The 22,888-nt window shown below is 42.7% G+C and overlaps 1 protein-coding gene across 4 annotated transcripts in view; it reads right to left on the minus strand.

Annotated features, from left to right (window-relative positions):
* The window catches only part of LOC309568295 (survival motor neuron protein 1-like), a 71,298-nt gene that overhangs the window by 18,805 nt on the left and 29,605 nt on the right, over positions 1-22,888 (minus strand). For all 4 annotated transcript variants that reach the window (XM_082273962.1, XM_082273960.1, XM_082273961.1 and 1 more), the window contains one exon: positions 333-407. In XM_082273962.1, the coding sequence (XP_082130088.1) occupies positions 342-407 (66 nt within the window). In that variant the 3' untranslated portion in view covers positions 333-341. The remainder of the gene's footprint in view (positions 1-332; positions 408-22,888) is intronic.

Here is a 22,888-nt window from a genome sequence, read left to right on the forward strand (position 1 = left end):
AATTTGATGTACTTCGCTAACCAATGGGGTATAAAAAAAAAAAAAGATGTTTTGGGAGAGATTGGAATGATTTGTTTAACCTTAGGGGTATTGGCTTATTTTGTACAGTACATAAAGCCAAAATATTTTGTAAAGTAATGAACTTGGATGACAATATGAAATGTAACATTTTTGTTTTCAGCAAAAAATAACTTTCTATGTTTAGAGGACATGGAGACATTCAGTCTGAAATTGGTGTACATTGCGTCAAGATTATTAATAGATTTCCTACTGCATGCAATAATACATTTTTACTGTAGATAATTTACTCTTCTATCAGTGTGATGACTTACCTTTTTATGTTATTTTCTTCTGGGCCCTTTTTTAAGATTGGGTCTTAAAGCTTCAGCCCGTCCTTGCTTTAGGCCCTGGAATACAAACGGTAAGTAAGTTCTGCACATTCTTCATAGAAAGGCATACACATGTAAAAAGATTGGAAATATTTGTGGGATCAATATTAGCTTTTACACGCTGGAATATTGTAACTGTACTGTTGCCCTTTATTTTGTAAAGTGCTGCACAAACTGTTGGTGTTATATACAGTTAGGTCCATATATTTTTAGACACAGGCACAATTTTAGCTTTTTTCAGATATTTACCAAAAACATATTTAAGCTATAGTTTTACAATGGGAATGGGCTGAAAGTGTACCCCCTAAGGTTAAATTTGAGGGTATGTACATCCAAATCGGAGGAAGGGTTTAGGAATTAAATATCTTAAGAATAGCCATCCCCCTTTTAAAGGGACCAAAAGTAATTGGACAGTTGAATCAAAAGCTGTTTCATAGCCAGGTATGGGCTATTCCTTCGTTATTTCTTCATCAATTAAGCAGGCAAAAAGTCTGGAGTTGATTCTAAGTGTGGTATCTGCATTTGGAATCTATTGCTGTGAACCTACATAAATGTATTTTCTATATACGCATATATATATATATATACACACACATACACACACACACTGTTACTTCTGCTTTTTCACTGTCATTTCATTTAAAGAGCTAACGTACACTTTCTCTTAACTGTAGGAAACAAAGTCTGTGATGACACTCACCGCCTGTCGAAAACCAACCACCTATCTTCCTGTTTGATCAAAGAATAGACATTTGCGAGCAGGACCAGTTTGAACCAACAACTGTCATGGCGGACTGCTGCTAGTTCCATTTTTGTGTCAGTCACATGATGTTAACGCCCATTTAACTATTAGCTTGCTATTCAGAAGATATGGACACTGATTAGATTGATTATACGATCACACCTAGATTACAACCTAGAACACGCCTATGTCTTATGCATATTCATTACTATAAATTAGTAAATTAGTTAGCCTAATGCTTGTTAGCTAGGCAATATACTCCTGCTTTTGCCCAGTTCACTTCAAACTGAGCTTCTGTAAAACTGTATCCTCCCACTGCAGTGAATAAATGCACCTTTTCTTTCATCAATTTGGACTCACTATCTCATCTTAAAGGTCTTATTTGAAGACTCCCTAACGGGAAGTAACAGTTCAAAGGAGCTTTCCATGCAAGTGAAACAGGTCATTGTAAGGCTTCAAAAACTTAATTTGGAGTGGCCAAATCAATAGTTTGATACATTCTGCGGAAAAAAAAACACACTGGTTAGCTCAGCAACATAAAAAGGCCTGCATGTCCAGTGGTGGATGATTGCAGGATCCTTTCTACGGTAAAGAAAAACCCATTTACAGCATCCAGACAAAGGAAGGACACCCTCCAGGAGTTAGGCGTATCATTGTCAAAGTCTACAATCAAGAGAAGACTTCACAAGAGCAAATACAGAAGGTTCACCACAAGGTGCAAACCTTTCATAAGCCTGAAGTATAGAAAAGCCAAATTAGACTTCGCCAAAAAAAACATTGAAAAAAGCCAGACCAGTTCTGAAAAAGCATTCTTTGGACAGATGAAACCAAGATTAATCTGTACCAGAACGTGGGGAAGAAAAAAGTGTGTAGAAGGCTTGGAACAACTCATAATCCAAAGCACACAACGTCATCTGTAAAACATGCCGGAGGCAGTGTGATGGCATAGCTTCCAGTGGCACTGGGTCATTGGTGTTTATTGATGATGTGACAGAAGACAGAAGCAGCCTGATGAATTCTGCAGTGTTTAGAGATATACTGTCAGCCCAGATTCAGCCAAATGCATCAAAATTGGTTGGACAGCGCTTCACTGTACAGATGGACAATGATCCAAAACACACTGCAAAAGCAACCCAGCAGCTTTTGAAGGAAAAGAAGAGGAATATTCTGCAATGGCTGATCAATCACCTGATCTCAACCCAATTGAGCATGCATTTCACTTGCTGAAGGCAAAACTAAAGGCAGAAAGACCCACAAACAAGGAACAACTGAAGACAGCCGCAGTTAGAGCCTGGCAAAGCATCAGAAAGGAGGAAACCCAGTCTTTGGCAATGTCCATGGGTTTCTAGACAGTCAATGCCAGTAAAGGATTCTCAACAAAATAATAAAAATGACTATTTCATTTAGGATTATATTCATTTGTCCAATTAAGTTTGAGTCCCTGAAAATGGGGGGACTGTGTGTAAAAATGGATGCAGTTCCTAAAATTTGTACTTGATATTTATGTTCAACCGCTTGAATTAAAGCTGAAAGTCCGTACTACAAATTAATTTGGATTGTTTCATTTTCATGTGATTTTAGTGGCATACAGAGTATGAAAATCGTGCCTGTGTCCAAATATATATATATACCTAACTGTATATCCTGCATAATAATATTAATATTCATTTACAGAAACATAGAACCTGTCTTTCCAAGTATAGCTTCATGTTTATTCCAAGCATACTTAAATTTACTTACTGTTGAGGGACCCACTACCTCTACTGGAAGTCTTTTCCATCATCAACTACTCTTTCAGTAAAATACATTCTAAGGTTAGTTTTGAACTTTCCTCCAGCTGGTTTGGGGTCATGCCCCCCTTAATCACACCAATAATATATTCCCCTTAATCACACCAATAATATATTTAAATATTTAGGTCACATGTTTCTTTTCCTCCTTTTCTCAAGACTATACTTATTACCATCTTTACCACCATGACAGTATGCGGAAGGTGGGTTTACACACTCCCAGCGGCAAAGTAATTGTACCTTCCCTATTAACTATATTGCATTCAAAAAAATTGTGTAATTTCTGAGAAAGATTTTTATTTCATTCACCCCTGTTTGTAAATTAGTTGAATCAGAGAATTTAAGAATTGCAATCTTTTCATTTTCCATAAGATGTCTCTTGACCAATCTACAGAGTCCCACAATGTATTAATCACAATGGTCTGGATTCTTAAAATGCAAGATTCTCTATGCAATAGAACTATATTTAAGCAAAGTATAATACGCTTTTTACAAATATATCTAATAAAACAACTGGTCATTTGCCATGATCTGAAATTCAGGCAAGTAGATATTAACCACTTTAGGACCGCCCGCCGCAGTTATATTGCGGCGCCCCTCCTGTGCGAACCGCCATATGGGTGCATCAGTCGCGCACCTGGTGCAGCGGGGATGCTGATGAACGGGGCGAGCGGCCCGATTGCCCCTGGGCCACCCGTGATCGCTCCCCGCTGAGAGAGGACGGTCAGCTGTTGTAAACACAGCTGACCGTTCTTCTCTCTGAAATGATCACAGAGCGTCTGTGAGCCTTCTATGTAGGATCACAGGTCTCTGTGATCATTTCAAAAGCCCAACACAACACAGCTAGTAAACACACCCCTAGGCTTACATTTAACCTCTTGATCACCAACTAGGTTAACTCCTTCCCTGCAAATGTCATTATTACAGTAACAGTGCATATTTTTAGCACTGATTACTGTAGTAATGTCAATGGTCCCCCCAAAAGTGTCAAAAATGTCAGTTAGGGGTCCAATCTGTCCACCGCAATGTTGCAGTCCCACTAAAAAACGCAGATCGCCGCCATTACTAGTAAAAAAATAAATAAATAAAAATGACAAATCTTTCCCCTAGTTCGTAGATACAATAACTTTTGCGCAAACCAAACAAAATACGCTTATTGCGATTTTATTTTTTACTAAAAATATGTAGCAGAATACAAATTGGCCTAAAAGGATGAAAAATGTTGATATTTAAATTATTTTTTGGGAATGTTAAATAGCAGAATGTGAGAAATATTGTTTTTTTTTTCAGAATTAAATTTTTTTGTTTATAGTGCAAAAAATAAAAATTGCAGAGGTGATCAAATACCACCAAAAGAAAGCTCTATTTGTGGGAAAAAAAGGACATCAATTTTATTTGGGTACAGCATCGCACGACCGCGCAATTTTCCATTAAAATAATGCAGTGCCGAATCGCAAAAAATGGCCTGGTCATTAAGGGGGCAAATCCTTCCGGTCCAGAACTGGTTAACAATGGTTTGAACTGTAATATATTTACTAGAAATGATTTTTCCCAGTATTGGCCAGCAGAGGTCCCTGCTGATTGCAAGTACTGAAACTACACATAACACATCAGGAAAAACTGTCAGATTTTCATACCTAGACTAAAATAAAAAAAAGCAGTAAACATGTAGAAATACTAAATTCAGAAATAAATCTTCTTATCTGAAAAATATGTTTCTTGAAGTTCATTAAGGGACAAAAGATCCAGTTCGAGTTAGCTGGGTTATACTGTCACCTACAGCAGGACCTGGACACTGGCAAACAAAATGTCACTGGCCAGCCAGGTATACCCCTTCCCTCTCCCAGCATGCTTTAGGTTTTTTTAAAAGCTGTATATATGTATAATGTTTGCACACATTGAAAAAATCATTTTAGGCCCGAAAGTTACTTAAAAACCTCAAACATGTTATTTATTTTCTGTACTCTACAACTTCAATAGGAGATGCTTTAAAAGCCCCCACACATCATCAGTTTAGAATTAGCCGTGAATAATGGGCCTAGAATATATTTTCTTTCACTCCAGTGTGCGGGGCGATATGAAAAATAAGTAGTAATCAATGTTTTTCTGTGTCACCTCCCCCTCAAAACCAGTGTTTACATTTGTATGTGTCTGTATGTGGGCATGAGGCTTAAAGGAGTTGCAAAGGCAGAAAGTTTTTTTCCCTAATACATTCTTTGCATTAAGATAAAAAGCCTTCTGTGTGCAGCAGCCCCCCTAATACTTACCTAAGCCCCATCTCTATCCAGCGATGTCCATGAGTCCCTCGGCTGTCCTGGACTGTCCCTACTGATTGGCTAAGACACAGCAGCGGTGCCATTGGCTCCCATCACTGTCAATCAAAGTCAGTTAGGCAATCAGGTAGAGAGAGGGGACGGGGCCTGAATGGCAGCTCCGTGTCTGAATGGACACAAGGAGCTGCAGCTTGGCTCGGATGCCCCTATAGCAAGCTGCTTACTGTGGGAGCACTGGACAGGAGGGAGGGGCCAGGAGCAGCGAAGAGGGACCCGAGAAGTGGAGTATTCAGGCTGCTCTGTGCAAAAACACTTCACAGGGCAGGTACTTAGTATAACACGTTTGTTATTTTTTTTTTTTTCAATCATTTTTTTTGGGAGGGGTGGTTTTACGTTTTTTCTTGCCACAAGGGGCTCTTCCAGACCTGTGGATAAGGCTTCCTCTGCATGAAGGGGCGCTCTCACCTGTATCTGTGGTGGGGGGACGTCTTCGTTAATTTCCTGGATCCGTGGACCTCTCTGGTACAGGTCAAGTTGGTCCACGAAGTCATTATGTCCAGCTACAATATCAAGTTTTGGTCTTTTCCTCCGGAAAGGTTCTTCCCTTCAAACCTGCACTTGTCCCCAGATCGCTTACGGGGTCACTTTGTGGCAGTGCAAGACTTGTTACTTCATGGGGTCCAGCTTCGAAAATGTTTTCAGGGGTTTTACTCAAACCTGTTTACAGTTCCCTGGAAGGAAGGCAAGGTACGTCCAATTCTGGATCTTAAGGCGCTAGACTGCTTTGTGCCGGTACAGAAGTTCTGCATGGAGTCCATTCGCATGGTAGTGGCGTCCCTACATCTGGGGGATTTTCTCGCTTCTATCGACATCAAGGACGCCTACCTTCACATTCCACTATGTGCCTGGTCACCAGCGCTTCCTCCGCTTTGCCGTGGGCAGAGAGCATTATCAAATTGTGGCGTTTACCTTTGGTTTCGCCTCCACTCCTCGGGTCTTCACAAAGTGTTGGCCCCGGTGCTAGCATTGTTGCGTCAGCGGGGGATCGCGGTACTGGGGCACCTGGATGATCTTCTTCTGCGAGCAGGGTCTCCGACTGCTCTGATGGACACCTTGGGGGATTACTCTGCTATCTCTGAGGGAGTTTAATTGGATCCTAAACCTTCAGAATTCTGCTCTGGTTCCGTTCACAAAATTGGACTATCTGGGTGGCTTTCGGCCTCAGCCAGAGTGTTGCTTCCTCTGGAAAAACTCTAGAAATTGAAGGAGACAATTCAGCTTCTGTTGTCCAGCAGACGGTCATTCCTCCAGGCTTGCATGCGAGTACTGGGCCTGATGGTGTCTACCTTCGAGGCGGTCCTGTTTGCACAGTTCCCCACGAGATCTCTGCAAAAAGAGATTCTGGTGAAATGGGACAAGAATCTATAGTCTCTAGAGGTGGCTTCGTTCTCCAGCACTTCGACAGGGAAATCTTTCTCCCCCTGTACTGGGCGGTTGTCACCACGGATGCCAGCCTGTCTGGGTCGGGAGGCGTCCTCAGGATAGATTGTGCTCAGGGGGTCTGGACTCGGGAAGAGTCCAGACTGCCGATCAATGTACTGGAACTCCGAGCAATCAGACTTTGGATCATTGGACAATTCGTCTTCAGGGGTGTTCGGTACGAATTTAATTGGACAATGCCACGGCGTGGCCTATGTCAATCACCATGGGGGGGCACAAGAAGTGTCATGGCGGATCGGGAAGTAATTGGCATTCTAAGGTGGGCAGAGCGATCATTCCAGCCCTCTCTGCTGTACACATTCCATGGAAGGAATTGTGGCTGGGTTTTGTTATCTTCTGGCTGACGCATTAGTGGCTCCTTGGCATCAGTATCGTCTGATTTATGTCTTTCCCCCTCTCAAACTTATGCCAAGACTCCTGTGAAGGATCGAGGCAGCAAGGGATTCCGGTCTTTCTGGCTCTCGACTGGCCTTGCCAGTCTTGCCAGTCTTAGTACATCATACCGATCTGGTACGGCTGCTCACCAATGCTCCTTGGAGACTTCCTCTCAGGGAAGATCTGCTGTCTCAATGACCAATCTTCCATTCTTCCTTACATTCGCTGGTTTTAATGGCTTGGCTGTTGAAAGCCAGGTGCTGGGAGTGCGCATGCACTCGGGGACGGATGTGAGCTGACTGAGCTCCGCACACCGAAGCCTTTACCACGTTTCTGACAAATCTGGGCACACGAGGCGTACCCATCAGCGGGATGCAGCGCAGAGGGAGCGGGCAGCCGAAAAAACAGAACTCAAAGCAGGGATACCCGCTACGATCAACGCGGCCTTCCTCCTCCTCTCAGCAACACTGTCCCAAAATGGCGTAAGGTAGGAAGGAAGCACGAGGGGACATAAACACCAGGCAGTCACATCCATCCCGGTAGGCTTCTTCCTCCTCATCCACACTTGTGGGGGAACACTACCCCCGGGAGTGGGGAGATCAGGGGGAAATTTTTTTTGGGGAAAGCTCTCCATGCCCCTCATCCCCAACTATGTTTTCAGGCCAGCAGCACTTTGAGGGGTACCCAGCCTCATCCCTGGACAGACACATGGCTGATATGGCTGAACTGGCTAGGAGTCAGCCCAGCCCTGCCCATACTCAGCCTGCCGCATACACAGGAGACGCTGCTTTGATAGCCTGCTTCTCCAATCTCTTACAACAGGAGTTGTCTAAAGCCTGCACCATCATCACTTCAGATCTTAAATGTGATTTCCAGGATATTGGGAACAGACTGGACACAATTGAGACTAAAATGGATGGCACCATCTCCAAAGTTATCCAAAATTCAACTATGATAACTGCATGATAGATTAGAAGAAGCCTATTCCAAAATAGAGGAGCTGGAGAATAGGTCCCGTCGCTATAATGTGCGCATATGGGGGCTTCCAGAAGCTATTACGGATCTAGAGGAGACAGTATAAGAGCCGATGAGGGATATTTGGCCCCATCAACTTGAAATTGACCACGTTCATCGCGCACTTACAGCTACTAGGCCGGATGGTCTGCCACGAGATGTGGTGCTCAAGCCTCATTATTACAGAATCAAAAGAAAAAATTATGTTGGCGGCCAGGCTTAAATCTGATCTCTCTCTACCAGGATCGCAAATTCAGTTTTCGGATCTGGCCCCATCCACGATCCAGAAGCGACGGAATATGAAACTGCTTCTGGAACAGCTCATGAATCAGCAAATCAAATACCAAAGGTCATTTCCGTTCAGACTCTCTTTTACTTATAGGGGTAAATCACACTCCTTTTCCACTTTTCTTGATGGAGAGGACCTACTAGTAAACCTGGGAATTATTTTTAGGGACCCAGCAACGCCTCAACAACCAGGGAGAGCTGATGGACCATTATCGCCTATCTGGTCTACCCAGAAACAACGTCAATGCTAGTCTTCATTGAGAAAGTCTACCCCAATCACTTGAAAGACGGCTAGGACCTACTTTAAGTTTTGGGCTTTATTTCAGGAACTCTGCCTTCCCAAATGGTCACTCATGGTTGATGGGGTTCTCATACCTCATCCTGTCCTTATTGGTGCCTCTGTGCTTCTTTAGTGTGGGATACATGCCTATTTGAGCAGTTATTATAGTTTCTGTTGACTACTTGTATTTTTTTTAACTTGAAAATTCAGTCCTGGCTATATGCTAGTGTGGGCACGAGTGGAAGTGTATGCGCATGCCACGTTTGGTGATCTTGTCTTCATCTCTTGGGTGATGAAAACTTTGCGCTTGATTGGTCAGGCTTGGATTCTTACCAGGGTTATCGCCAATGGTTCAAATTGTTACCAAAATGTATTATTTGAGCTATGTTTTGGCCATAGACCAATTAATTTCTTCTATCTATCCTTATTCTTTTCTTTCTTTTTTTCACATCTTAGTTCTTCAGGTCTAGCGTGCAGACTGTATCACAAAGGTTTGATCAATGTTTCCAGCTCGGGGGTTGCCCATGGAGGTTTTGGGATCTTCATAGCTAGAGCAGGTGAGCTTGTTCTGCCCTGCCATGATGCTTAACCCACACTCTACAAAGTACACAGTTATATCCCACAATGTACAAGGCTTTAATGCCCCCACAAAACGCACAAAAGCTTTTCAATGCTACCACAAACTGAGAGCGGATATCCTTTTGTTGCAGGAAACCCATTTTTCTAAAACATCGGCCCCTAAATTTCTCAATGCAAAATGCACGCAATGCTATTTATCTTTGAGTCCCGAAAAGAAGTGTGGGGTTGCGATCTGTTTTTCCAAAAAGGTCCCTTTTACTCCCCACACAATTGTTAGAGACAAGGAGGGTAGATATGTCATGATGGTGGGCAAGATTAATGATCAGGAGGTATCCTTTATTTCCTATTATGCTCCTAATGTGGGGCAGGTAGAACTTTCTTGCAACATGTTGGAGGTACTACTCCCTAAAACGAGGGGAGGGATGGTGTTGGGCAGTGATAGTAATCTTCCCTTGGACCATGCCTTAGACAAATCCCACCCTCACAGAACAGTCATTAAAAAAGCCCCAAAACAGAGTTGTAAATTGGCGCAGTTATTGCACCAGCATGACTTAATTGACGCCTGGAGAGAGAATAACCCGTCTACTAGAGATTACACCCACTTCACACACGTCCATAACACCTATTCACGCACAGACCATATACTATTGCAAACACCTATGCTGTCATTCATCACTTCAGTAAAGATTTTGGATGCACCGTGGTCGGATCATGCTGTGATCCAACTAACGTTGTCTGACCTATGGTCCAGACCGTTCCCCTTCATCCTGCAGATTGAATGCCTCCTTAATCAACGATCTGATTATATTCCAAGAAATAGAAACGGAGATACGGAAATTTCTTTGATGAAAATCTGCCTTCTGACACACCCCCTTGTAATAATTGGGCATGCCCATAAAGTGGCCATAAGAGGGAAGATAATCCAACTAGCAGCTAGAGCAAAGCAGACTCGTGACAGTACGATAAAACAACAGGAGGATGCATTGACTTCTCTTAGAGAGGAACAGCGTAAATTGCCTCAGATGTATATTAGACACAAGATTGATATGGCAAGGGTGGCTCTAAATTTAAACCTCACAACGCGACGGAAAAACCTATTCGCTCGGCTAAGCATAAATTCTATGCAATGGGTGATAAACCCAACACTATGCTTGCGAGAAAAAAAATGCCCCGGACCTACACAGCAGCCTTACCCAAGCTACGCCTTAAAAATGGTCAGGTTACACAGAATCCGCAATGGTCGTGAAAGAATTTTTGATTTTTACTCAGCTTTGTATGACAAACCGGATTCGTTGAGAGAGGCACAGGCTGATACATTTTTCAGGATATTCCCTTGCTCAAATTACAAAAGACACATATGGAGCCTATGGATGAGGAGATCAGGGATCATGAAATCCGAGCAGCGATTAAAAATGTAAATCCTTTCAAAGCCCCGGGCCCAGATGGGTTTTCTGGACACTATTATAGAAAATACCAGGAAATATTGATCCCACACATGCGCTCTTTTTACAATGAGATCCAAAAGGGAGTGCCCCTTCCACCAAATGAGAATAGGGTGTTTATTCATGTTTTACCTAAGCCAGGCAAAGATCATGGAGATTGTGCGAATTACCGCCCCATTTCTTTGATCAACGTTGACTTAAAAATCCTGAGGTTCTGGCAGCACGTATGAATTAGTTTTTGGCTCGCTATATACACCCAGACCAAGCGGGTTTTGTCCCCACCAGGCAGGCCTCAGACCAAACCAGGCGAGTTATAGATGTATTATCAGCAATATCAGGAGGTTACCCTGCTTAAGTTGTCCCAGAAGGTGGCCTTTTTTGGAGGCTAGTTCTTCTGCTTGCAGGGTGTCATGGTGGCGTTGTCTTGTCGTTTACCTTACCTGTTGGTTTACAGAGCTGAGGTGGTTCTTCGTTCCTGTCTGTTGTTTCTTCCAAAGGTCATCTCTGATTTCCATTTGAATGAAGCCATTGTGTTGCCTTCCCTATGTCTGAGGCTTAAACATCCTAAGGAAATTGCTTTGCATTCCCTGGATGTGGTTCGGGCAATCAGGGTGTACCTGGCAGCTACGGAGTCTTTTGGGAAGTCAGACTCACTATTTGTACTCACAGCTGGACCTCGAAAAGGGTTGGCCATTTCTCCTGTGACCAATCCCAGATTGATCAGACAGACAGTGATTCGGGCCTATTCAATTAGGGGTCAGGTTCCTCCTTTCCCTGTTAAGGCACACTCTACTCGGGTGCTTAGTGCCTCTTGGGCCTTCCGTCATCAGGCATCAGTGATGTAGGCCATCTGGTATTCTGTGCACACTTTTACAAAGTGGAGGTGTTGGCATCTGGGGATGCTTCTTTTGGCCTCAAGGTTTTGCAGGCTGCTGTTTAGAGGACCTGGTCCCCTTTGAGGGTGTACTGCTTTTTTCAGGTGAGCTCCAGCTGTTTTTGGTTAAGCTGCATGTTACCTGGTTGGCTATGGTTAGCCTTGGGAATCTTTTTCTGCTGTTTTCCCACCCCTCATGTTTAACACTGCTTTGGGACATCCCAATGGTTAAGAATCATCAGGAGCTGTGTCCGTCAATGAATGAAAGAGAAAATGGGATTTTTGACTTACTGTAAAATCCATTTCTCTGATGTTCTTTGACGGACACGGCACCCACCCCTGTGTGGTGTTGGCTTTCTTCTGACACTGCATGTAACATGCCAGTGCCTATAGTTGAGTGTGGGAGTATACCCCCTGGGACTGCCCATAGGCGTAGTCAAGCTTTTTCCCGCCTAATGTCCTACTCCTGTAGGGGGCAGTATAACCCAATGGTTAAGAAGAATCAGGAGTTAAGTCCATCAATGAACATCGGAGAAATGGATTTTACAGTAAGTTTAAAATACCTATTTTCTATCTACGACTGCGCCTCATTCATTTTTTGATTGTATGGATATACTGGAAAATGCTTCATAGCTAAATATAAAAAAAGAACTGGCAGAAACCACTGGGACCCTGTTTGGAGAAGTCTGGACAAAATCGGTCTTCATGGAAAAGGGTTCATACACATTTTCACCAATAAAATTCCATGACTTTTCCATGACTTCACGTAAATATTCATGCCCTAATGTTTCATGAAATGTCTATGTATACATTTTAAATAAGAAGAAAATCCATGTCACACCCAGCATATTTTTACTAAAATAAATGACAAGCATTGTAGTGTACAGTACCTCTGCAGTTAGGGTTTAGTTTCTGGATACAGCGTGACTCAAAATGGTCCCTTGTTTTACAGTGAATGGGATGGAAGCACCGCTGCTGCAGCTTTCGGATTGGAAGCTGTCGAGCACGTAGCTGCAGACTGGTGCTTTGCACCTTTAGCGTGGCTAGACAGTGCTGCCTCTCCCATATTCGAAATGTCAAGCGTTTTTTACGACACACACTGTACATTTAGCGGACATGATACAGGAGGTGGTCAGAGGCAGCAGACATGATACAGGAGGTGGTCAGAGGCTGCGGACATGACACAGGAGGTGGTCAGAGGCTGCAGACATGATACAGGAAGTGGTCAGAGGCTGCGGACATGATACAGGAGGTGGTCAGAGGGAAAACCAGGGGGATGGAGAGCACAGGGGGAGGGGGGGAACTGGAGAGCACTGTCTGGGGGGGAACTGGAAATCACTGAGGGAGCCAGGGAGCACAGGGGGGTGGAGAGCCCTGGGGGAGCCAGAGAGCATGGGGGGGAGATGAAAAGCACTGTGGGGAGCTGAAGAGCACCAGGGGGGCTAAGAGCACGGGGGAGGGCTTAAGGGCACTGGGGGGACTAAGAGCACTGGGGGGGTTAAGAGCACTGGGGGGGGCTAAAGAACACTGGGGGGTAAGGAGCAATGGGGGGCCAAAGAGCACTGGGGGGGGCTAAAGAGCACTGAGGTGGGGTTAAAAGCACTGAGGGGGGTAAAAGCACTGAGGGGGGGTTAATAGCACTGAGGGGGGGTTAATAGCACTGAGGGGTGGGGTTAATAGCACTGAGGGGTGGGGTTAATAGCACTGATGGGGGGCTAAAGAGCACTGAGGGGGGCTAAAGAGCACTGAGGGGGGCTAATAGCACTAAGGGTGGGGGTTAATAGCACTGAGGGGTTGGGTTATTAGCACTGAGGGGGGTTATTAGCACTGAGGGGGGTTATTAGCACTGAGGGGGGGGTTAATAGCACTGAGGGGGGGTTATTAGCACTGAGGGGTGGTTATTAGCACTGAGGGGGAGTTATTAGCACTGAAGGGGGGGCTAAAGAGCACTGAGGGGGGCCAGCAAAGGAAGTTGTATAGGAGGGGGATAGGGCAGCTGCATATAGATGAATTGATCTTTCCATATTCCTCCTGCAGCCGCTGAGAGGAAGAGAATCAGGTATTCAGGGACAGCAGAAGGAATATGGAAAATTCAATTCATCTATATGCAGCTGCCCCATCCCATCCCCCTCCTATCCAGCACACAAACAAGGCTGCTCAGACATTCTCACTGACCTTCTTCCTGCACTTTTCCAGGAATTTCATGACCGTACGAACCCTGTGGAAGAACTGCGGCCAAAAAGCCATGCCTCAGATATCAAAACAAGGCTAAGCGACTCAACTATGCACAAAAACATAGGAACTGGAGTGCAGAGAAATGGAAGCAGATGCTCTGGATTGATGGGTCAAAATTTGAAATATTTGGCTTTAGCAGGAGGCCTTTTTTTTTCCCCAAAAGGGCTGGAGAGCAGTACAATAACGAGTGTTTGCAGGCAACACAACGGCCACAAACATACAACCAATGTCATTAAGAACTATCTTCAGCGTAAAGAAGAACAAGCAGTCCTGGAAGCGATGGTTTGGCCCCCACAGAGCCCTGAACTCAACATCATGGAGTCTGTCTGGGACAGGGCCGTCTTTAATATGGATTGGACCCTGGGCAAACATTTTCTTGGGCGGCCCCCCCCGATCCATGCAATTTAGCTCTCCACCCCAAAATCTAAAAAAACATACACACACATAGAATTATCAAAAAAAAAACTTTAATAATATAAACATAAAGAACTAGTCCACAAGCAAGTCAAGTCCTTAGCTAGATCTGTATGTAACAGTACTCGCCAACTTAATAACTTTTAGTAAAACAGTGCAAATCAACATTATGTTTTGTGTGTAAAACAAATAGCTATGTTGTCTAGTAACACAAAAATAAATATTAATAAATAAAGCAATTAACAATACACAGCAATTAAATAAACAAATATCAAAATGTATAACCCGTAGAATCCAAAATCAAACATTAAAGATAAAGTACTTATGTTCCACTCCAATTTAGAGAAAAGGTAACCAGGTAGCAGAGTAACATCATCTACTACACTAAAGCTTGAAGCTATGTGCTTCTGCACTAAAAAGGGTGATAAAACCATCCTTTAAAAAAAAATCAAAAAAACAAAAACAGGATTTTCTGTATAGCAGCCTTGGGAAGCTTTATGGAGAATCCTTGTATGTTAACATTCCTATTAGGCAACAGCTGCTAGACTATTGTCAACCACTAATCTAAAAGTGCAGATAACTATACATACAAAGTAAGAAATACTTAAATGCAATTTATACCACCAGTCTACGTGCTTTTTTAGCAGCAAATGTCTTTGTAATGTCGGTGAAGTAAAGACTGCGAAGTATATCTGATTCAGCAGACATTAAAGACAGTTTGGTGAGACGACTTTGGCTCATGGTCGTGCGTTGTAGATTTTTGATCCGTTTCATTTTTGAAAATGATCGTTCACCTCGACAGTTAGTAATCATTAAAGTAAGATACATTTTTAAAGCAATTTCCGTGTTGGGAAAGGTATCCCTAACATCCTTGTCAAAAATGGTATTGTACATAAATTGCTCTATGCTGCAGTCATCTGGTATTTTTATCGAGAAACATAGAAATTAATGACTGAAATTGAATTAGCTTGTCACCAAAGGTTGTGCCCAAATCATGCTTGTAGAAAGCAGACAACATTTGTGCTGCAATTTTAATAGAATCAAAGTTCATCACTGGAAAATTTATAAAGAATCCAAATAAATCACACACTTCACTGTAAGCTCCTAGTCGATGCTCCAGACACTAAAAGTTTGTCAACACATGGGAGAAAGGCCTTAACATAAAAGGTCTCCTTGGGTGTTTAGTGTGCTTCTTCACTGTGTCCATAGTCAAGTTGCTGCTGACGGACATTCCGGCGTTGAAGACGACGATGAGCCACAGTATACTCTTCAGTATCTGTGAGACGCTTGCCAGCTTCTTCAAATGCATTAAATTTAGTACGTTGTTCATTAATAGAATCTTTAAAAAATTCCAAAACGCCAATTGCTGAATTTAGGTTGAGTTGAACAGACTGCAAAGTTTTGCTGCTGCTGTTGAAGCGCTGTAAAACAGTGTTCCAGAATTCTGCAAAAATCCCAGTCTCAAGTTTGCTCATCTGATCAAACAGTTCTTTTGCCATATAGCGACACTCTGATCTTTCTTCACAGTCAGCTGAAATTTCCAACAAAATGTCCATTATATTTTGATAGCCATGGACTAATGCCTGACAAGCATCAGCACGACATGACCAACGTGTGTCACTTAGCTTTTTTGGCATGGACACAGTGAGGTTTTTCTCATCAAGCTTGTCTTTAAGCTTCTTGTAGCGTCTGTTGAGCCAGTAAAGAATGCATACAGAGCTTGTATGAAATCAAAAAACATGACAGCTTCACTACAGGAATTTGCAGCATCCTTTCCAACAAGGTTTAGTGAGTGTCCAAAGCAAGGTATATACTTCGCATATTTATTCAGGTTAACAATTTTTGCTTGCATACCCTTGTAGTGACCAGACATGTTGCTTGCATTGTCGTAACTTTGTCCACGGCATTCTTCTATGGAAAGTCCAACATTATTAAGGAATTTTATTAGCGCATTTGCCATTTCTTCTCCTTTATGCCACGTTGAGGGTAAGAATGTTACAAAACGCTCCACAGGTTGTTTTCCTTCTAAGTATCGTAAAATCACTGTGAGCTGATCAGTATGGGAATAATCTTCAGATAAATCTACAGATACTGAGTAGTACTTTGGCATTTTAACCCGGTTGATGACATGTTCTAAAATAATTTCCCCTGTAATTTTTATAAGTTCTTCACAGACATTTGCTGATAGATAACTTGTACATCCTTTGCCCTTGTTTGCCTTTGTTTGGATGTGTTGTGCTAGGAAAGCATCGTATTCTGACAGTAATTCCAGAATTCCAAGATAGTTGCCATTGTGTCCCATTTTTGGACCAGTATTCCCGCATCTCAAGAGTAGATGGGTTGGGCCACAAACCAATGTCAGTCATGAAACCTGACTGTTCCACAGTTTCTGGCAGTATATCAAATGCTTCAGCAGTAGGCTCTTGCATTTCCACAGTATGGAGGCTAGGCAGCAAACCAATATTACTGAATAGGCCTTGCTTCTCCACTTCCATGGGAACAGGTGATATTTCTAGTTGCGTAAGTTTATCAGAAGACACCACTGCATCAGCTTCAGAGCCAAATTCAGATATACTCTGAGCAGGAATCACTTCCTGAGATGTACTAGCACGTTCTCCAGAAGATCCACTTGTAGATACAAGAAAACCAGTTATTTTTGGAATTCTGCATAGTTTTTCCTCCAACCCCTGCTTCTTCTTTCGCTTCTGTGCACCACTGAGAGGTTTGGACATATTAAGGCCTCACCAGCTCTTCAAAAAATAGATGTGACTGACACCTGTATTAAAAAAATAAATTATGCTCTGTGCAGTCTCTTATTAGCTATTAATAAATGCTTCTATGGTGTAGCATTCAGTAGTAAAATGCCAAACTCTACATGCTGAGATCAGTGAGACCTCAGTATGTACCGCATCTTAATAGCATCTAGGGCCCCTGATAAAAGTAATGCACTAGGGTCCTTACAAGCCTGCCCCAATTTACGCACCTACTTTCAAAGATTAAAGAATAAATCGTTTCAAGATATGAATATATATTTCTTAGTACTTTCAATAAAATTGAATTTAAAGCGGAGTTCTGGCCTCAAAATCCACTTTGGGCCATCCGCTTGCTCAGTGTCACCTAAAAAAGAAATGGATCATCCCGATTTTTTTTTTCAATTACTTACCTTGATATTGAAGAAAATATACTCACCTTTCTTCTACTTCCTCCCTCTGCGGCCGCGGCCTGCGCCGTCACTTCCTTCTTGCGTTGACTCCTGGGAGCTGAACGTCATTGCTCCCCAGAATCAATGCGCCTGCACCGGCCACGCTCGTCACTTCCAGTGCAGGCGCGTCATTCCCTGCTAAACAGCTTCTGGGCATGCCCAGAAGCTGTGCAGGGATGACGCGCCTACACTGGAACTGACGAGCGGGGCCGGTGCAGGGCATTCTGGGGCCGAAGAGGACACGGAAGAAGACGCAGAAGTGGACGCTCTGGCTTCAGCTGAACACACCTGAGATAGCAGCTCTGGAAAAAGAAATTTCAAGTACCCCTTATCACATCACAGTGCCCCATTACATTGCAGCCATTTTTATGCATAGTGCCCCTTTACGCATCACAGTACCCCTTATCACATCACAACACCCTATTACATTGCAGCCATTTTCACATCATAGTGCCCCTTTACAAATTACAGTACCCCTTATCACATCACAGCACCCCATTATATTGCAGCCATTTTCATGGCTTCTATGCACAGAAAGTCACTGTCTGAGAGACTGTCTAGATGCAGCGGACCGGACCGGTAGATTTACAGCGGTCAGCGCCGATGGGGCTCCCGATTTGCGGCTTAAGGGGCATCTCTGCTTTGGGCCCCTAAAGATTGACAGGGCCCTGGGCAGCTGCCCTTTTGCCCTGCGGTAAAGACGGCCCTGGTCTGGGATTACATTAGGAGACAGAAGGATTTGAGGCAGTCTACATTCACAGAAGATCTGTGGTTAGTTCTCCAAGATGTTTGGAACTACCTGCCTGCCGAGTTCCTTCAAAAACTGTGTGCAAGTGTACCTAGAAAAATTGATGCGGTTTTGAAGGCAAAGGGTGGTCACGCAAAAATTGGATTTGATTTAGATTTCAGTTCTGTTCATTTACTTCCCATTTTGTTAATTGATAAAATTAAACTATTAACACTTCTATTTCTGAAAGCATTCTTACAACTGGAAGACAAGGCCTTTTTCTGACACTTTTTGTTTACAAGTAAAAATCTGTATTTTTTTCTAGGTAATTACTTAGAACCTCCAAATTTTATTTTATATATATATATATATACATATACATACATACACACACATACAGTGGGGAAAATAATGATTTGATCCTCTGCAGATTTTTAAGTTTGCCCACTTACAAAGAAATCAAGGGTCTATAGGTTTTATTATAAGGCCCCTTTCACACGGGCGTTCCGTATGTCCGTATACCACCCCATCCTTTTGCGGGTGATATATGGACATAATGCATGTCAATGGGATTGTGGACGTCAGTGGATGACCATCCGCTGACATCCGATTTGCGTCCTTTCAGTTCTGTTCCGTTTTTTGGAACGGAACAGAACCCTATTTTTCTTTCGTTTAAGAAACGGAAAGGACGCAAAATCGGATGTCAGCGGTGTCATCCGCTGAAATCCGCAATCACATAGACATACATTATGTCCGTATATCATCCGCAAACGGATGGGATGATATGCGGACATACGGACCAGATGACACAAGTGTCATCCGTGTCCGTATAAAAAAAAAAAAAAAGTGCCGCAGCGGATGAAATAAACTGAGCGGCCGTGTGAAAGAAGCCTTAGTGTATTTTAAATGGTAGAGACAGAATGTCAACCAAATATCCAGAAAAAAACATATTAAACAAATGCTATAAATTAAGTTTTAGCTCACTGAGTAAAATACATATTTGATCCCCAAGCAAAACATGACTTAGTACTTAGTGGAGAAACCCTTGTTGCAAGCACAGAGGTAACACGTTTCTTGTAGTTGGTTACCAGATTTGCACACATCTTAGGAGGGATTTTGGTCCACTATTCTTTACAGATCTTCTCCAAGTCCTTAAGGTTTCTTGGCTGTCTGTTGGCAACTTGAAGGTTCAGCTCCCTCTATAAATTTTTGATAGGATTAAGGTCTGGAGACTGATTAGGCAACTCCATGACACTAATGTGCTTCTTCTTGAGCCACTCCTTTGTTGCCTTGGTGGTATGTTTTGGGTCATTGTCATGCTGGAAGACTCATCCATGCCCCATCTTCAGTGTTCTGGCTGAGGGAAGAAGGTTTTCATCCAAGATTTTACAATACATGGCCCTGTTCATTGGCCCCTCATTGTGGCAAAATCATCCTGTACCTTTAGCAGAGAAATAGACCCAAAGCACAATGTTTCCACCTCAATGCTTGACTGTAGGGACAGGGTTCTTAGAGTCATAATCATCAGTTTTCTTCTCATTATGCTTTGGGGCCGTATCTCTGCTAAAGGTACAGACCGACTTTCCCGCTCTGAGGGGCCAATGGACGGGTACATGTATTGTAAAATCTTGGATAAGAACTTTCTTCCCAGAACACTGAATATGGGTCATGGATGGGTCTTTCAGCATGACAATGACCCAAAACATACCGCCCAAGGCAACGGTGGTTTAGGAAGAAGCATATTAAGTTCATGGAGTGGCCTAGCCAGTCTTCAGCCCTTAATTGTACAGAACATTTATAGCGGGAGCTGAAACTTCAAGTTGCCAAGCAAAAGCCAAGAAACCCTAAGGATTTTGAGAAGATCTGTAAAAAAGAGTGGAACAAAATCCTTCCTGAGATGTGCAAACCTGGTCACCAACTACAAGAAAGGTCTTACCTCTGTGCTGGCCAACAAGGGTTTCTCCACCAAGTGCTAAGTCATATTTTGCTTGGGGATCAAATACTTAATTTACTCACTTAACTGCAACTGATATATATTTATTTGCAGAGGTCCTAGAGATTAAAATTGTGCAGCAGTTTTTCGAATACAATTCTTTTGGAGAAATTACGCTTAAATGAATTTTATTGCACACAAACACAATAGATTAACCAATTTTCGGTCCATTCTAAAAGATGGCATTACGCCAAGTAAATAGATACCCAACATATCATGCTTTAAAATTGTACACGCTTGTGAAATGGCAACAAACACCATAGTTGACACTTTAAAAGCCTTTGCAGGTTAGCAGTTTAGAGTTACAGAGGAAGTCTGGTGCTAAAATTTTTGTTTTTGCTCTGACGTTCGTGGCAATACCTCACCTGTGTGGTGCAATTGCTGTTTACGTATGCGTGCGTTACCAACACATGCGCGTGCCTTTGTGGGCGAGCACAGGAGGATGGGGGCGCTTTAAAAAAAATTATTTTATTATTTATTTTTTTACACTGTTTAATATTTTTTTAAATCACATTTATTGCTATTACAAGGAATATAAAACATCCCTTGTAAAAGCAATAGGCAGTGACAGGTACTCTTTATGGAGAGATAGACCTCAGATGTCTCCTCTGCCCTAAAAGCATCTGATCACACCAAGATTAGTGTGTTTAGATGCTTTATCAACTTAAAAATTGAGCTGTTTACATCTGGGAAACCGGAAGTGATGTCACCGGGGACCTTCCCATCCTCCACAATCTCTGTGGTAAGCTGGCAGAATTGCTGACTTTCATTCTGGGCTCCCCGCCGGCATGGGAGGTCCCGGAGAGACATGAATGGGCAACGACCTCTCCTGCCACCTGTAAAAGCAATTCAGCAGCTAATTAGCTGCTAGGATGGCTTTTACATAAAAGCCTGAAGTTGCCTTTAACCACTTAACCACTCACCGCAAAGTGACGTAGGGGTACGTCTGCAGACTTTGCAGGGTTATACCAGGATGATGCCTCTAGCTAGGTACTGTGGTTTAGAGCCGACGGTCGGCTTTCCGTCGGTAACGACCGATGTGGCTCGGGTGCCGCTCGATCGTTACCCGGGTGAGCAGGAGGGGACGCCCCCCCCCCCTCCCGCCGCCTTCCGTGACTTTGCCCGGGCCTCCAGTCCCACCGGGAGACCCGAGCACCCAGCCGGCACGTCCGCCTGCTGGATGGAGTCCCGATCTAAGCCGGAAGCGGCTTCGATCGGGTCTCCGATGACGTAACCCGGAGTCGGCGTCCATGACGTCACGTCCGAGTTACTCTGCTGCAAAATGCAGCAGATTTTAAAAACGACTATATGCAAAAATGCAGTTTTCGGTGTTTTGCATACATGAAAGTGTAGTGGAAGGGTCTAGGGTCTTTTAGACCCTCAATCCCTCCATAAAGAGTACCTGTCACTGCATATTGGGGTCACAAGGGATGTTTACATTGCTTGTGACAGCAATAAAAAGTGATCAGATTTTTTTATTTTTTTTTAAAACCTGTAATAAAGTTAAAATAAAATAAATAGGAAAAAAAAAATTTAGCCGCCCCCATCACCGTTAGCTCGCGCACGAAAGAAAACGTATACGGAAGTCAAGCCGCGAATGAAATCACTGTTCAAACCACACATGTGAGGTATCGCCGCGATCGCCAGAGCGTGAGCAATAATTAAAAAGAAAGAGCTACACTCTAACTCTAAACTGGTAACCGTTAAAAAAATTTAAAGCGTCGTCTATTCAGATTTCTATTGACCGTAGTTTGTCGCCATTCCACGGGTGTGCGCAATTTTAAACCATAACATGTTGGGTATCTATTTACTCAACATGACATCATCTTTCACAATATAAAAATAATGGGCTAACTTTACTGTTTAGTATTTTTTAAATGCAGTGAAATGTGATTTTTCGTAATTTTTTTACAAAAATGGCGTTTTAAAGACCGCTGCGCAAATACCGCGTGACAAAAAATATTGCAATGACCGACATTTTATTCTCCAGACTCTTTGCTAAAAAAAATATATATGATGTTTGGGGGTTCTAAGTAGTTTTCTAGGAAAAAATACTGATTTTAACTCGTAAACAAAAAGTGTCCGAAATAGGGCTGGGGTTAAGGGCCAGACCATTTTTTGCAATACGGTATTTTTTACAATTGTGCGGTCATGTGACGCTGTACCCAAATGAAATTGATTTTCTTTTTTTCCCACAAATAGATCTTGCTTTTGGTGGTATTTGATCACCTCTGTTTTTATTTTTTTGCGCTATAAACAAAAAAAGAGCGACAATTCTGAAAAGACATGACAATATTTTTTACTTTCTGCTATAAAACATTCCCAATAAAAAAAAAAAAAATCAAAAAAATCTAATTGTTTTTATCAATTTAGGCCAATATGTATTCTGCCACATATTTTTGGTAAAAAAAATCCCAATAAGTGTATATTGATTGGTTTGCGCAAAAGTTATTGCGTCTACAAACTAAGGGATAGATTTATGTAATTTTTATTTGTTTATTTTTTACTAGTAATGGAGGCGATCATTGATTTTTAGCGGGACTGCGACATTGCAGATCGGATACCTGACACTTTGGAGGGGACCAGTGACATTACTACAGTAATCAGTGCTAAAAAATATGCACTGTTACTGTATTAATGACACTGGCAGGGAAGGGGTTAACACCAGACGATCAATTGGCCCCAGACTGGACAGAAGGAGAAACAATATGTCCTATGGAGTACTTTCTAGGATGAAGATCCTCACCTCACACCAAGCAAAACAGATCTTT

This window comes from Pelophylax lessonae, assembly GCF_965119305.1.
Source record: "Pelophylax lessonae genome assembly, chromosome: 1".
NCBI lineage: Eukaryota > Metazoa > Chordata > Amphibia > Anura > Ranidae > Pelophylax > Pelophylax lessonae.